The sequence below is a fragment of the Mustela putorius genome, unplaced genomic scaffold (genome assembly GCF_011764305.1).
Source record: "Mustela putorius furo isolate JIRA1106 unplaced genomic scaffold, ASM1176430v1.1 tig00003972_pilon_pilon_pilon, whole genome shotgun sequence".
Classification (NCBI taxonomy): Eukaryota; Metazoa; Chordata; class Mammalia; order Carnivora; family Mustelidae; genus Mustela; species Mustela putorius.
In genome coordinates this window covers 5,033,202-5,048,644 of record NW_025422115.1, presented here as the reverse complement: position 1 = coordinate 5,048,644, position 15,443 = coordinate 5,033,202, and the positions used below count along the sequence as shown (strand labels likewise).

Genomic DNA, 15,443 nt, shown 5'->3' with positions numbered 1-15,443 from the left:
ACTTTTACTTTATGTTTTCCAATTCTTTTGCCTCTAATTGATTTCTCTTGTCTAATTGCATTGGCTCATACCTCCAGTACAATAAGTAATAGGCATTCTTGTTCTGATCTTAGTGGAAATATTTCTAATGATTCTTCATATAGTAGACGCTGTCTTTGGACTAAGGTTTATATATGTTATCATGATAAGGAAATATCTGTCAATTTCTATTTTCACGAATATTTTTTATTAGAAATAAGTGCTAGATTTTTATCAAAGACTTTTTCAGCATCAATGGAAATAATCATATGATTCTTTTTATATCACTTAATATGGTATATTTTATTATAATATTGAACCAACCTTGTATTCCTGGAATAAATCCCCATAGTCATATTGAACTATTTTTTCAGTGTAATGTTGATTTGTTTACTAACATTTATTTTAGGATTTTTTGCACCAGTATTGGTAAGTGGTATTTGTTTAAGTAACAAAGTTATATTTGCTTCATAAAAATAATTTGGAAATTTACCTTTATTTTCTATGCCTGAAGGAATTTATGCACATACTAAAACTATCTGGTCTTTGAAGGTTTGTACCCCTTGTGAAACTTTTTAGGCCTGGTGCTATTTTTGAATGGCAGGGAATTTCTTGATAATCTTCTCTATTTCTGTATAAAAAATTGCTCTGTTGAAGCTTTCTATCTCCGATGAGGTCATTTTAGTGAACTGCATTTATCTATTTCACTATCATTTTCAGAATGATTTGCATGGAGATTTGTAATTTCATGAGTTTTTTAAATCTCTGCTTTTTTCATAGTTCTCTTCTCATTATAATTTCTTCATTTTTTATTTGGATTTCCTCACTTTTTCCATTGACTGAGTTAGTTAGTGGTTTGTCTATTTTGTCAGTTTTTCAAACTCGATAGGTCAATTGCCTTCCTATTCTGTTTCACTAATTTCTGATTTTATCTTTATTTATTCTTTTCTCATGACTTATTTTGTTTTCCTTTGTTGGAGTTTTTCCTTTTTGAATTGGGAATTGAACTCATTTGTTTTCATTTTTACCAAGAAAATGTTTTAGGCTCTGGCTTTTCCTTTTATTGCTTTAAATGTGTCTCATAAATTTTGTCATGTTGTGTTTTCATTACATGTATTAGTGTTAAAATGGGGAAATCCTGTTACCTCTAAGTAACATAACTGACCAAACCAAAAGAATTAACTTTAGTTCTGAGTGGGCTGCCCTATGCATTGAGCCTTCTTCTCTTCTTAGGACTTTTCTGAATCTGTGGCAGAAGGCATCAGATTTGGTAACATGCATGGTGCCTAGTTTTTAACAAGATGATACATATATCAATTATCACACTGTCAATGGTAGTTATCAGTCACCTTCTGTGCGCCAGTAGTTGTGCTCAGCAGACCTGGGGAAGAACAATGATCAAGACAATTATGCTTCTTGTCTCCATGAGATCCAGTCTGAGGAGGAAGATATGTTAAACTAATCATTTGAGATAATCTAAACATTATACATGTGCCAAAGACATTATTGAGGGAAGACGGAGGAGGGAAGCTAAGATGGAAGTTGCCCTGGGCTTCTCCATCTTCCACTTCTGAGCTCATACTTATTGACTGATTGTTATATCCCCTGAACTGTGCTGAACGATTTACACATATTGACTTATTTAAGCCCTATCACAAGTTGAAGAGTCGATACCTCTACTTCAATTTTTTACAAAGACTTGAGTGTCTCAGCCTTGACTGCAAGGTCAGGAGTTGGCAGAGTGGGGCTTTGGCACCAAGAGGTACAGGCGAGGTGATCTATTCTGCACTTCTCCTGGTTCACCTCGGGCCTCTCAGCAAGATTTTGATTGAATGAGGACTTCCTATCCTTAAAAAAACATCTGGGAACCAGTGACCCGGTGGGGAGAATGTCAAGATCAGAAAAAGGAGTCTTTGGATTACCACTGACAGAAAACAGTCAAACCAGCTCAGATATAAAGGGGTATCTCTTGTCTTATGGTTTCCAGGGAAAGGCCAATAGGCAGATGATTAGCAAAGTAGGACATAGCTAAGCCTCAGGAGAATGTTCCAAGGCTATCTCTGTCCCAGACTCCTACCTGTTGTCATGGCCGTCTGCCTTCAAGATGGAGATCATGGCTGCCAGCCCTCCAGAGTTTTACTTCCTACCCCTGCACCATTTCCCAGTCACAGCTTGAAAGATGTTAAGGAAAGGGCTATAGACCTGACATGAAGTGCTCACCCTGGATCAATCAGCTGAGGCCAGGGCTTTGGTAGGATGTAAGAACATGGCGCCCTCATGGTGGCTGGCTGGCCCAGGGTGGAGATGGTGCAGGAAACAGTCCCATAGTCAGAAAACCTGAGACAGGGTCCCAGAGAGAGCCCCTCCCTGTTGTTGAAACACGTGCAATGGGTCCACTAGGCATCCAGTAGCTTCCTCCCTGAGAATGTTCCAGGCCGATGAGGGAGTTACAGATTGTAAACCCCCAACTGTGGTATCATGTGCTAAGTTCTCCAGGTCCACACCGAGATCTGTGGGAGGAAAGGGGCTTAGGGAAGGTGTCCACAGATAAGTAGTCCTAAAAAAGAGTGTAGCCCAACAGAGACAGGAATTCCCAGGTTGGAAATGGGGTGAAGAAGAAGTTCGGGGGTGAGAGAGTAAAGCCTCTTTAAAAAGCAAAAACTAGTTAGGGCCGACCATCTGGCAGGAAATCGTCTTGGAAAGACATGGGGGCAAGTCTCGGCAGCCATGTTTGTAGGTTAAGGGGCTGAGACGTGATCCTTTAAGCAGGGGTCCCAAACAATGGCCAGTGCACTGTCTGTGTTTATTTCATTACAGTTAAGGATACAAGCCAAGTTAAAAATGGTGTTTACAGATAGTCATAAAACCTGTCATCATTTTATAAGTGATCGTCAATCAGTTGGAGTATAGGGAACATTAACTGAGCCCTCACTAAGGAAGTCTTAACCTGTACCAAAAAAGAAACCTATTCTCCTGAGTAAAACTAGATTCCAAAAACACCTACCTGTAATTTCACTGATAAAACAAACTCGAGGAAGTTTGCTTCCCCTCTTGTTCTGTACGTGCCTACACAGTAAGCCTCCATTTTTGTCTCTCTATGTAGAGACAAAAACCCGCAATATTTACCGTGTGGCCCTTTGCAGAAGAAGTTTTCTGAACATTGCCTTAAGCAGCTAGGAGCCATGAAGGGAGTTGTAAGCAGGCCACCACAGGTCTATATTTGTACTTTGGATTTAAAAAAAAGAGAGAGAAATTATAGTGAGGACCGTGTGGAGAACGGACTGGAATGGGCCAAGAATCAAAGGCAAGAGGCTTGAGGAAGACAAGAAACCTCTGTGAAATGGTAGTAATAGCAACGCCCAGACTTCCTTTCCCCCACATTGTGCCGGGGATGGACGGAAGGGAGGGCAGAGAGGAGGTTGCTTTCAGGAGCAAAGGATCCAGCGGGGCCCAGGGGGCCACAGAGCCCCGGAGGAGGAGAGGGCAGAGCTCTCCTGGCCGAGGCACTGCCTGCCCTTGGGAGACTCTGCTGTGATTCCTCTTCTGAGGGTTTAGCCTGGTCACTCAACTCTGGGCCGGGGAGGGACCCCAGGAGTGGGGGGAGCTGGCAAACTTGAGTAGGAGCCACACGAACCTTCATGAGGACCCCGCTGTCCCCGGTGGGGCGGAGCAGGTACCACGACCAACCTCAGACTCAGGGCCAAGCTGGCTGCTGCCCAGAGTGGTTCGTACATCGTTCCTCATCCTCACAGCCCTGTATGTCAGACCTTAGGAGCCCTGTCTTCAAGGGAAGGGGCTGAGCTGCCTGGAAACAAGTGAGTTTTACATGGGCAGGTTCATCTTAAGTAAGGTTCACCAAGCATGGGGGCTTAAAGCCCTGCATGAGGGTGACTTTCTGAATCCGACTCTGGGGCAGGGGTCCCAGGCCCCAGGGATCTGCATTTTAGCTTCTGGGAGAAGGTTGAGATCACTGCTCTGGGCCCCATGCCCACCCACAGGGCTTAAGATCAGGTCAGCCTCGAGACACTGTCAGGCTTCATCGCTCCCGAAGGCTTCCCTGGACGTCAGTGACATTTTCTCCCTTCAGTCTGGCCTCATTAACCATCAGTCCCGAACACCATGACTTTGACATTTTAAAGCTATCGGGCCATCTGCCAGAATGCAGGAAGAAAGGGTTGAAACTTGTGTCTGTTGGTCACGTGGGCTGTGGTCCACGCAGTCCTCACTGCCCCTCCCCTGCTTATGCCCATCTGAGGACAGGACTGGCCACGCTGTGAACGTTGGGGCACGGACACAAGACGTGAAACACGCCCTGCACATCTGCCCGCTGCTGAGCCCGGCTTTCCCAGTTGCCGTACTTGGCACTGGGCTCTGTGGAGCCGGCGGCAGGTTTCTAAACCTCCCGGCCGAGAGCTTCTCTCCTTTTTATCACAACAACAGCTGTATCCCCCACATTGTCAACTCTGGAACAGGAATCCAGTGAACACTGGCTTTTCCAGATGTGCCCTCCTGGGCTGAATGGCCCTGGGCACGGTCCTGTGGGCCTGGACAAAACAGGAAGGCAAGAGAAACAAAGCAGACCGTGGGATTAAATTACCGAGAGGAAAACCATATTATTGATCTGTTTTTCAAAGGCATCTGCCTGCAGGGTGCAAAGGGAGAAATCTGTTGGCTCCAGATGGAAATTTCTACAGCAAAAGTTCTAAGTGCTTTTGCAACATAGAGCCCTGGTTTGATTCAAGGATGGGTGTCACTGCCATCATTTTCACCCTGGTGAAAAGCTGCAAAAAAAGCATTCCTGGGGCGCCTGGGTGGCTCAGTGGTTTAAAGCGTCTGCCTTCGGCTCGGGTCGTGATCCCAGGGTCCTGGGATCGAGCCCCGCATCCGGCTCTCTGCTCAGCGGGGAGCCTGCTTCCTCCTCTCTCTCTCTCTCTCTGCCTGCCTCTCTGCCTACTTGTGATCTCTGTCAAATAAATAAAATCTTTAGAAAAAAAAAAAAGCATTCCTAAAGATTGTCTCCCAGGTCAATAGTCTCTCAGGACTCACCCTGGACCCAGGGACAGGGTGGAGTTGGGGTAGCCAGTCCCCTAGTGAGTACTGTCCTCATCAGGGGGCCTGACCGCCTCACAGCTCCCAACAGTAAACATTTCCATAAAAGAATAACGCGATGTTACGTGACCCCTGCCCCACTATGATGAATCAATTGAAGAAAGGTGGAGGAAAATGGTTTTTACTCGTAGGTTGTAGATGAGAAAGCCATCCCTGGAAGGGTCTTGTGTGGTCATGGATTAAGACCCTAGATCAGCCGTTCCTCCAGCCGGCCAAGCACCCAGAACTTTCTGGTTGACAGCTGTCTTTTATACATAATTCACGCGCTGTCATTCCGTCCGCAGACCACCGAGTTTTACTTTCCCATTAGCCTGTGTGGTGTTTTCCTGGTTGCCCCGGATACCAGGAAATCCAGAGCACCTTTGGAGTCCCCACACAGCCCCATGTTAGCCACACTGTTTTCAGGTGTGGTCTTGTTTATTTGTCCTTGATCCTGACTTTCCTAACGGTCACTGACTAAACCCATCGCCGGGCTGCGGCAGGTCCCCTCCAGTCCTTTTTGGGAAGAGAGGAAGTTCATGCCATGAATTTCACATCAAAAAAATTCTGTTCCAAAAAAAAAAATCCTGTTCTTGGGTTGAGAAGCATGCTGGAAGACGTTCCAAGCGCTCCTTTGTCCAAGCTGTTTGTAAGTCAGTTGATGCGGTATAACCGTGGGAGCCGATGGTGGAAGAGATCAAGGTCATCCGGTTTATGTGGGGGAAAGGTGGAGCCTCCCTTGCAGGCTGTAGGCTAGGTGGGAATGAGAGAAGTCCACCAGCTGCCAGGAAGGGGCCCCATGAGGACAGTCCACGCATAGCACTCCTCCACTGTCGCTGTCCCTTAGAAAACACGGACAGCCCCACTCAAGGCTACGTTTGCTGTGGAAAGCACCTCAGTTAGGAGAACTATTGCTTGTGGGATGCTTAGTGTCTTCAAAGTCCCTAAACTGGCCTCGGAGTCTGGAGGGCGCAGAACTGGGGGTTCTAGCGAACTGTCAGAGCCCCACTAGAGGAGGGACAACTAGAAGATGCCGAGTTTATGGGTGTATGGCCAGCGATAGAGGGAAAGGCAAACTCTCCCATGGAAATTCAGCGTGACCTTAAACAAGTGGAAAGAGTGATGGTCAGGAGTAGCTGATGTGAGGGGCTCCTGGGTGGCTCAGTTGGTGAAGCGTCTGCCTCTGGCTCAGGTCATGATCCTAGGGTGCTGGGATCGAGTCCCGCGTTGGGCTTCTTGCTCAGTGGGGAGCCTGCTTCTCCCTCTGCCTGTTGCTCTCTCTCTATGACAAATAAGTAAATAAAATATTTTAAAAATATATTTAAAAAAGAAATGGCTGGTGTGACCGCACCGGTTCAGGAAGGACCCAGGTGACACGGCTGAGCTCCACATCAAGAGGGAAACCAGCCCCGAAAAGTCAGCCCAAGGGGGTTAGCTTGAAGAGGGTCCAACCTCTTGCTCTCTCTGGCGCTGAAACGGGCAAGTCCGGCTTCTGTACAAAAAGCTGGCTGCCTTGCCTGACACGTGGGTGCGCAGCAGGACCCCCCATGCTAGCGAGTCCCGCTGACGTGTTTGTCCTCAAATATTTGTGTTGCAGCTGTCCTGGAGAAAGATGATGGTAGCTTGCTCCAAGACAGTGGCCAGGGGATGGAGCAAAGTCGTGGGGGAGTCGAGGGATGTCGATAAGGATGTAGAAGCCACGGCACATGGCAGCTCGGAGGTGAGGAGTGAGGGAGACAGGGATGCCGTGAACACTTCCTAGGGGGGCACTCAGTGGACACTCAGGGAGAGCTTTGCGGATGGGGTCCACTCTCGGCAGCTGTGTGAGTGGCAGTCCATGGGCCCCCCCTTTCTTCCTCATCTCCCTCGTCCCTGCTCCTGGGGCCCCTGGTCCCACTTTAGCTGTCCTTGTGTCATGGGAGGCTTCCTGCCCACCTGTGCAGCAGGTGGGGCTCAGAATTAGTGGGTCTCCAGGTCAGGGAGCTGCAGGGGGGTGTGCTTGCATGATGTGTGCGTGTGTGTGTGTGTGTACCTGAGAGAGAGAGAGAGCGAGAAGGAGAGAAGAACAGAGAAGGGGAATCAGTATCCTTCCTCAAACACTTCCCAGCCCTCCTTCCTGGGAACCCCCACCCCCCGACAGCCCCTCACAGGGCTGACTCCCCCCCATCTTGCAGGTCTCAACTCACATGTCACCTCATGAAGGCCTTCAGCCTGCCCCTCTCTGCTGTGTCACTGAGGGGGACACAGGGTGGCAGATGGCGGGAGCTCTGCAAACACCTGCCACAGGAACGAGCGGCCACGGAGGATGATGCGGGCCCAGTGAGGGCAAGGCTGGTTCCCGGGTAGGGCTCGGGTGTGCCCCTGTTTCTGCAGGAAAAATGCCAGCTGGGGAATTGTGTTCCGGTTTGTCCTTTCGGTTCTCCCAAGGTCATCATTTGAGTAAATCACTTCTGCCTGCCTGGTAAAGATTCGTCCGTGAAAGCCTATTTGTGTTTTTCTAAACCTTGAAGACCTTTCGCCCTTCCACATGTTTTGGGTTCTGATATCTTTTTTTTCTTAATACCAGCCTTGAGAACTGACATGAACACAGAGACACAGGTCATGAGTTTCTGGGTAATTCTCCGCCACAGGCAGGGAGTATCTCCTTTGACGGATAACGTGTTAAGAGGAGTAGTGACTTCATATCGTGAGAGTCGTTCTTTACAAACGTACCTTTCCCTGGCTTTGTTCTTCATTTCATATAAAGACAAAACACATGTGTTAGCATGACAGGCTTGGCATGGACCCTTACCAGGCGGGGCAAAGCCTTGCAGCTGGCTCTTCAGCTGATGGCCTTGCTGCGTGGCCTCTCTTAGTGAGGAGGACATGTCCCATCAGCGATTCCATTGTCTGACGTTCCCTGATAAGAAGGGTGAGGCAGCTTCTAGGACTTAAGGCTGGAGGTTGATGGAGGAAGGGAGGGCTAAGCACCCCTGCAATCCAGTTCTGCTGGGAAATAAAGGAATGGCCTTGCAGACGGTCAGAACAAATGAGTTGCTTCAGAGACGCTCATAAATAGGTAAACAGAGATTCTGGCCCAAACCAGATAGGCTTCTTTGTGAGTTAGGGTAGTTCGCTGTTGGGGTTTTCTGAAGCCCAAGTAGACTGAGTCAGCTAACCTCCATGCCAGACCTGCCCCTGCCAAGCCACCCCCCCGCAACCACACTGGGAAGGGCACGAGCTCCGGGGCCCAGAGGTAGACCAGAGCTAGGAAGACACCAACCGATGGCTCCTATCCCAGCTGCTTTGTCTCAGGGGCCCCTTAGGAACCTAGCTCTCCAAACTCAGTCACTTCAAAAAGACTTTTTTTCAATTCCACATCAAATGCTTAAGGTTGTTTCTAAACGACCTCGGCAACCAGGAATGACTAAGCGAAGTAGCACTTAGCCAACATCACTCTTGCAACTACTGAACTTGCCTGGCTTCGGAGGGCGAAGGTTTATCATGCTGCACCCACCAGGAAGCTCCCTTGCTGGAGGTTTCGGTAGCTGATGGATCCCTGGAGCCCTGTCGTCCAGCCGTGTCTTTGGGCTCCATATAGTCTGAGTTCAGAGGGGTATTTACAATGCGTGGCTCCCAGTAGGTTTAGTGAACAACCTATTGACCCGGTCTCTGTCGATGTCTATCTTTTTAACAAAAGAATCGAAACACCTATTTCACACAAAAATGCTTAAACAAATTTAGCTAAGGGGAGCACAACATTGAGAAATTGAATTTACGTTTCTTAGATAAATATGTGGTTATATAAATATTTTCTAGCAAGGGTCGGAGAGGGGTTATTTCACTCTTCTAAAAAGGTAGCTCTTGGAGACTATTCCAGCTCATGGGTGAATGATTCTTTCCTGACGTGGCATCTGGTTTGGTGTCGGTGGGAGCTGTCCTTGTAAAGGAGATTAGGCAGGGGCTGAGGACCCATTTCCCTCTCTTAGTTGGCAACACTTTACATCTCTTCTCGCTTCAGCTAGAATTTGGAGCAGATCTTCTTAATGAGGATAAGTAGCCTTTATAAAAATCTATTAATGCCAGGAAGAGAAGAGTCTTGACTACCGGGGGTCTAGGGAGTAGGGATGGGGATGGGGGGGCTCACCTCTCTTGGGCTTGAGTATTGATTATGACCCTCTCTCCTACCTCTAGTCTCTCTACAAACATTTTCCCCGGGAAAAAGGATCAGAACCCGAGGTCTAGAATGGAGGTCGCAGGTTAAACCAGTGAGAATTTGTCTAAGCTCTGTCAATTGCCATGTCATTGTTCCCAGGAATCTGTGACTATTTAGCTAGTAGGATGTCTTTCCCTAGGGATGAGGGGCCAGGGAGAAACTTCGGGAACCAAAGGGGTAGGATGGAAATTCCTCCTGACTTTTGGATTTTGGAGGCCATCTGTTAAGGCAGGGTAAATGGAGACCTCAGACTGTCTCAAATAATTATTATAATGTCAGTAAAATTCTAATGTCACGGTGAACGAGTTAGCACCAAGGCATATTGACATCCGCTCATCTCAAAATGAGTTGCATCGGGGGCACTCATAAATATGTAAACAGAGGAGTCGGGTGGGTTTAAAATTAGACCTGATCTTTTACACTGAGTTAAGGTATTTCTGGCCACATAGGAGAAAATGAAGTCCATTCTGGCAAAAATGTTAGCCCTGGATGGAGGCCTCTTACTGCCAAGCCAGAGGGAGGGGAAAGCTTGCTTGCTTCCTGCTTACAATCCCTTCCTGAGCACAGTCTCTGCTGGGGCCCTGCTTGGAGACGCCCCCAGGCTTCCAACAGCGGGGAGCCACGGAGGAGAGGAGGGCTGGAAGTGTTCCCATCAAGTGTCGTGGGTGTCGATGAAACCCATCCCCAAAAGCAGTACAGAACTTTCTCAGGTTCCTGCATTTCCCAAGTTCACAGTTTATTTGTGGATTAAAGCAGTGTTGGCTGAACCCCGTGGAGTGAGCAGCACGTTGCCTAGGCCGGACCTGGCCATGGCCCCAGTGCAGATTCAGAATGGCTGGGGCTTGCTGGATGGAGGGGGTGGATTTTGGAGAATTTGGATCATCTGCTAAATGGAATAACAGAACCAGGATGCTAATTCCTGGTGTTACATAATTCAGCCAACAGAATGACGATCTGTTATTTTAAAAGAGAACCCTGTCATAGCTTCGTCTAATAATATTTCTTTCCTCCAGAAGACAGCCTGGCTCTCAGATTCCAGAACCACTTTCTCAGTTCCTCAGATTGAACCAAACATTCAGACAGTTTTGATATTTTCCACATCTTACAAAGACAAAGCATTTTGGCTGCTTGCATTTGAATTTTCTCGAAGACCTAAAAACGGTTGGCAGATCAGAACGAATAAACAGTCTTCAGTACAAAGTCCTCAAACCCTCACACTTTTTTTTGACTCAAGCTGTTACCATGTAGAAAAACCAATTTAATATTTTAAAAATATCAAATATTTCAGATATGCAGAAAAGCATGAAGAATGTAACAAACACCTTTGAGCTCATTAATTCAACAAAAGCAATAAGACATGACCCTACAGTTGAAGTCCCCACTCTTCCCTTTCCCCACCCCACTTCCAGATGACCACTGTCCTGAATTTGATATCATTCCCATGTTTTCTTAATTATTTTACTATGGCCTTGCTTCACGTGTTTCTTAAGCTTCATATAAATGATATACGTAATATATATTCTATTAATATACAATATATAATGCATTCATCTGTAGTTTGCTTTTTTTGGTCTATGATCATGAGATTCATCTGCATGTGGACACATACAAGCACATCAAAAATCTATATGATACTTTACGAATGCAGTACATCTATGTCACAATTTACCTATCCATGACTAAATATTGCCTAGTTGTTCTAAAAAGTGGTCATACCAATTTCAACACCCACAATCAATTTTTAAAAAAGTTTTTCTTGCTTAATACCTTTGACAGAGCTTGGTATTATCATGATCAGGCTAGGACTTTTGCAATGTAATAGATGAAGGGACAACCTCATTGAAGTTTTAGTTTGCGCTTCTGAATACTAGTGAGCTTAGGTGTGTTTATTAGCCACTTAGTTTTCAACTTGTTTGAATGATATGTTTATGTCTTGATTATTTTCTATTGGTAGGTTGCTTTTCCTATACCTTATAGGAATTCTTTGTGTGTTCTTAATACTAATCCCTTCTCAGTATTGTGCGAGTATTTTCCCTCATTGTCTTTTGTCCTTTCCCTCTTTGTGCTTTGCCTAAGGTGAATTTTGGTGCATAGATGTTTTGAATTTTAATACAGTTACATTTTATCAGTCTTCTACTTTTGGTTTGTCTGGGTTTTGTTTAAGAAATACTTCCATGGGGCGCCTGGGTGGCTCAGTGGTTTGGGCTGCTGCCTTCGGCTCGGGTCATGATCTCAGGACCTTGGGATTGAGCCCCGCATCGGGCTCTCTGCTCCGCAGGAAGCCTGCTTCTCTCTCTCTCTCTCTCTCTTTCTGCCTGCCTCTCTGCCTACTTGTGATCTCTGTCTGTCAAATAAATAAATAAAATCTTTAAAAAAAATAAAAGAAAGAAATACTTCCATGCCTCAAGATGATAAAGATAAATCTTCGATGCTTTCATCCGGAAGTTCCACTTATTTTCCAGTTCAGTTCTTGCCCCTAGATCCTTCAGGGCCACTTCTGTCATCTCTCAAGTGTTGGATCCTCTTCTGTGTCCTATAGATCTATTTTTCTATCTCTGGATGAAAACCATTTTTGGGTTTTGGCCATTTGGGAGCACAACTTTCATCTTTATCCTTTCCTTGAGTTTTCCCTTGCCTGGTCCAGGCAACCAAATGGCAACCCAGTATGGAGAGGGGAGAAGTCAAGCCAGAGCTAGCCCTGGGTAAAGACATAGGCTGAACAGTTAACTGCTAAGAAATTATTGTATAGTAATGAATATAAAAATCGCATGTAAGATAAAGCATTTTTTAACAACAACAAGCAAAAGCATTAAAAAACTTTTCTAGGCTATTATAAGCCTCATTTTATTTATTTTTTTTAAAGATTTTTTCTTTATTTATTCGACAGACAGAGATCACAAGTAGGCAGAGAGGCAGGTGAGCGGGGTGGGGGGAGGCAGGCTCCCCACTGTGCAGAGAACCCAATGTGGGACTTGATCCCAGGACCCTGAGATCATCACCTGAGCTGAAGGCAGGGGCTTAACCCACTGAGCCACCCAGGCGCCCCAAGGCTCATTTTAAAATGCAAACTAGAGGCCATCCCCAGCCAATAACAATGCTGTTACCTTATTTTCTAAAATGATTATAAACATAGTTTGCATACAGCTTGTCCCAGGGAGTTCTGTGAAATAGTGTTAAAACTTTACATGTGTTTCCTAGATCCCTCAGAGGATCCAAATTGAAGGTGAGGCATGGGTCTTTATTCCATTCAAGAGAGACTTGTTTTTCCTGCAAAACGCTCGTAGTGGCACTTGTATGACCTCATGATTACTACTTGGTGTCCTGCAGTGTCTTCAGATTCAGACCCTCTTGTACGGAGCGCAGGACAAGAGGACTCTGGCCACCCAGCAGACGGTGGACGTCCTGTCCAAGTGAGTTTGTTTCCACTTACACTGTTTTCTTTGCCGTTCTGATCTCAAAGGAAGCTGGTTCTATAAGGGTCTGTAGAGCTTTCCGTGGAAAGTTTTACTAACTGACTTCCCGTAACTCACCAACTGGGCAGGACCCGTGGTTCCTTTGAAAACCCAGCTGTAAAATAGCTCCCTTGCCCAGATACTAAGAAGAAATTAGCTCTTGAATCATGTCAGAAACACATACTAGGATTCTCCCTCCTGGAGATTAGCGCCTGCCCATCCTCTCTCCTGCTGGAAGAGAAAGGCAGTGTGCTGTAGGTTGGCCTGCTAGCGGCCTGCTTTGGCTTCCCTTCATTCTCAGGGTGCCTGTCAGGGTTGAGGGAGGGGGTGCCGCGCTGAAAGCCCTCTGACTTCTCCATGAAGGCTGATTCCAAGTCTTTCTCAGCCTGCGAGCAGGGAACAGGCCGCACCCTCACAGAGCCTGGGTGGCTCAGAGCCTGTGGGCAGATTGCCAAGGAAAGATCCTGAGAGCATGGAAGACGAGGAGGCATCCAGCAGGGGGCACTGTCTCCAGGCTGACCCCCTGAGCCAGGGACCCCTTTAGCCCTGAGCCAGCAAGTCCTCCAGTCCCAAACTCTCCGCCTGTGTTCCGCTCACTGAGCCAGCCAAGGGCTGATTCTCTCAGCACAGTGACAGTGGTCGTGAGGAATTAGAAAGCAGGAGAAAAAAAATCCCGTGCCAGGATTCTCTTCTATCATCCCTCCCCAGGCCCCTTGAGGACTTGTAGCTCAGCAACTGCGAGGCTCCCCTTCACCGCGGCAAGGGCTGGGCCTGGTGGGGGAACCGTGAGGAGGTCTGAGGGACACCACACTCACCTCACTTTCTGCTCCTTTGCAGGACCCCAGAGGTGGCGGTGAAGTCCAGGCAGGCCCCAAAAGCCAAACCAGCGTTCTACACGGGCGTGGCCCAGCACACTGTGCTGGGGAAGGCCAGGCCCAACATGGCCGACTGAGACCACCGCCCCCCCCAACTCCCCTCCCCGCAGAGAGAGCTTTGGTCACGCTTGGGCGCTGACACTGAGGTGACCTCTCAACCTCTCCAGCAGGAAGATGGAATTGGACAGACTGTCAGGGCTGTTTGCTCCCGCAGGCCCCAGATATTGCGGATTTCCTGCGGGCCGCATTTTGACTGTGGACACCCTTGGGAGTGATCTGGTGCTTCTATAAAGAATTTTTCTTTTTTTACCGCCCAACTGGTTTTTCTTGCCAACAAAATTTTTTACCCATCAGCCCTACTGGGGCTGCAAAGCCTCTCTTCACAAGTTGACAACCTCTGGTGTGTGAATACAGGGTACGGCACCTGTGCATAGAGAGCCCCTGGCCTAGACCTGGAGTCAGATTTGGAGCAATAACATTCTGGAAAAAGCCCCCCTTCTTACAGGAAGATAATAGGGATTGAAAATAAAATGCTAATGAGAGGAATCTTGGAAGTGCTGGGGTTGATGTTTTGAAAATGAAGCCTGCCTCAGAGTTGTTTGGAGCCTAGAGAGGGGCAGGAGGAAGCTTCTCTTTACTTGTGCAGTCATTCACCAAACGGGGCTGAACATCCGTTGAGAGCTGGGGACACAACAGTAACCAAGACACAATGTCCCTGTCCCCTCAGATCTTGCCCCCCCAACATGCACGCAGCACTAAACATAATGGTGAGATTGGTAACAGAGGGAAAGAGCCCAGTAAAGCGAGGCAGGGAGTGAATGGTGGTAAATGGGCTAGAGGTCAGGAGAGGCAGGGTAAGGGAGTGAGGGCAGCTGAGCAGGAGTGAGGCTGGCCTGGAGAGGCTGCGGGGGAGGGCCACTGACTCCCTGGTCTCTACTCCGGGCAGAAGAAACATGGCTGCCCTCTGGAGATTTTTTTTTTTTTTTTCCAAGTCGGTGCAGCCCTTGGCCCCCTGCTCCCCTGGCTTTCTCTGGGTTCAACATGTGAGGTGGGGAGGATGGAGTGGGACAAGCGCTCGTGTCCCACAGTGGTCCTCAGTCTCCTGTGGGGGCTGGGGGAAGCCATCACCACTCGAGAATGGAAGATCAGAGTGGGAAATTTTGAGCACTTCCCTTCACACCGTCAGCAATGAGAGCCAGTGCTGGATACAGGGCAGAGTACGCAGTGGGTGGGAATGGGCTGTGGGCGGCGCTGCTCCTGCTCCTTCCCACCCTCATCCCATGGACCGTGGCCCAGCTGGGCCAGTGGCTAAGATGGCAGCGGGATGTGGCCCAGACCCCCATCCTCTCCAGCACCCAGTGGGAAACCCAGAGCCACTCTGGTTCCAATTGTGCAGGATGCTGCCTCAAGAATTGATGGGGGAAATAAACCCAAAAGGTTATGACAGGGCAGAGAGAGAGGCAGGGTCCCCAGTCCCCTTTGGAAATTGTGACAGCTGCCCACCCCAGCCACTCCTACTGGTACCCACTCACCCAGACAGACCTGCAGTGGGATGAAGTCACGAGGCTCACCAAGTGTCCCATCTGATTGAAGACATGGTTTCAACGTGGATGGTGGACTAGGCATTTTGAATATATACCACACTGGAGTTGGCCAAGGACTGAACGTGTACGTCCAAAATTCCTGATGATGCCCTAACCCTCAGTGTGAAAATGGGGGGCTTCTGGGAGGTGATGAATATGTGAGAGTAGAGCCCCATGGATGGGATTAGTGCCCTGATCAAAAGGGACACGAGACACGATCACTGTCTCCACC

At 47.8% G+C, this 15,443-nt stretch overlaps 1 protein-coding gene across 6 annotated transcripts in view; it reads left to right on the top strand.

Annotated features, from left to right (window-relative positions):
• TTC23 (tetratricopeptide repeat domain 23) overlaps positions 1–13,939 on the top strand; it is a 97,088-nt gene extending 83,149 nt beyond the window's left edge. For 4 of the 6 annotated variants that reach the window (XM_004759813.3, XM_004759812.3, XM_004759814.3 and 1 more), the window contains exons 10-12: positions 6,704–6,826; positions 12,629–12,711; positions 13,591–13,939. In XM_004759813.3, coding sequence (XP_004759870.1) covers positions 6,704–6,826; positions 12,629–12,711; positions 13,591–13,705 — 321 coding nt within the window. In that variant the 3' untranslated portion in view covers positions 13,706–13,939. Of the gene's footprint in view, positions 1–6,703; positions 6,827–7,280; positions 7,449–12,628; positions 12,712–13,590 lie in introns of those variants that run through there. The other 2 variants (XM_004759811.3, XM_004759816.3) reach the window with 2 other exon arrangements.
• Positions 13,940–15,443: the final 1,504 nt, after the last annotated feature.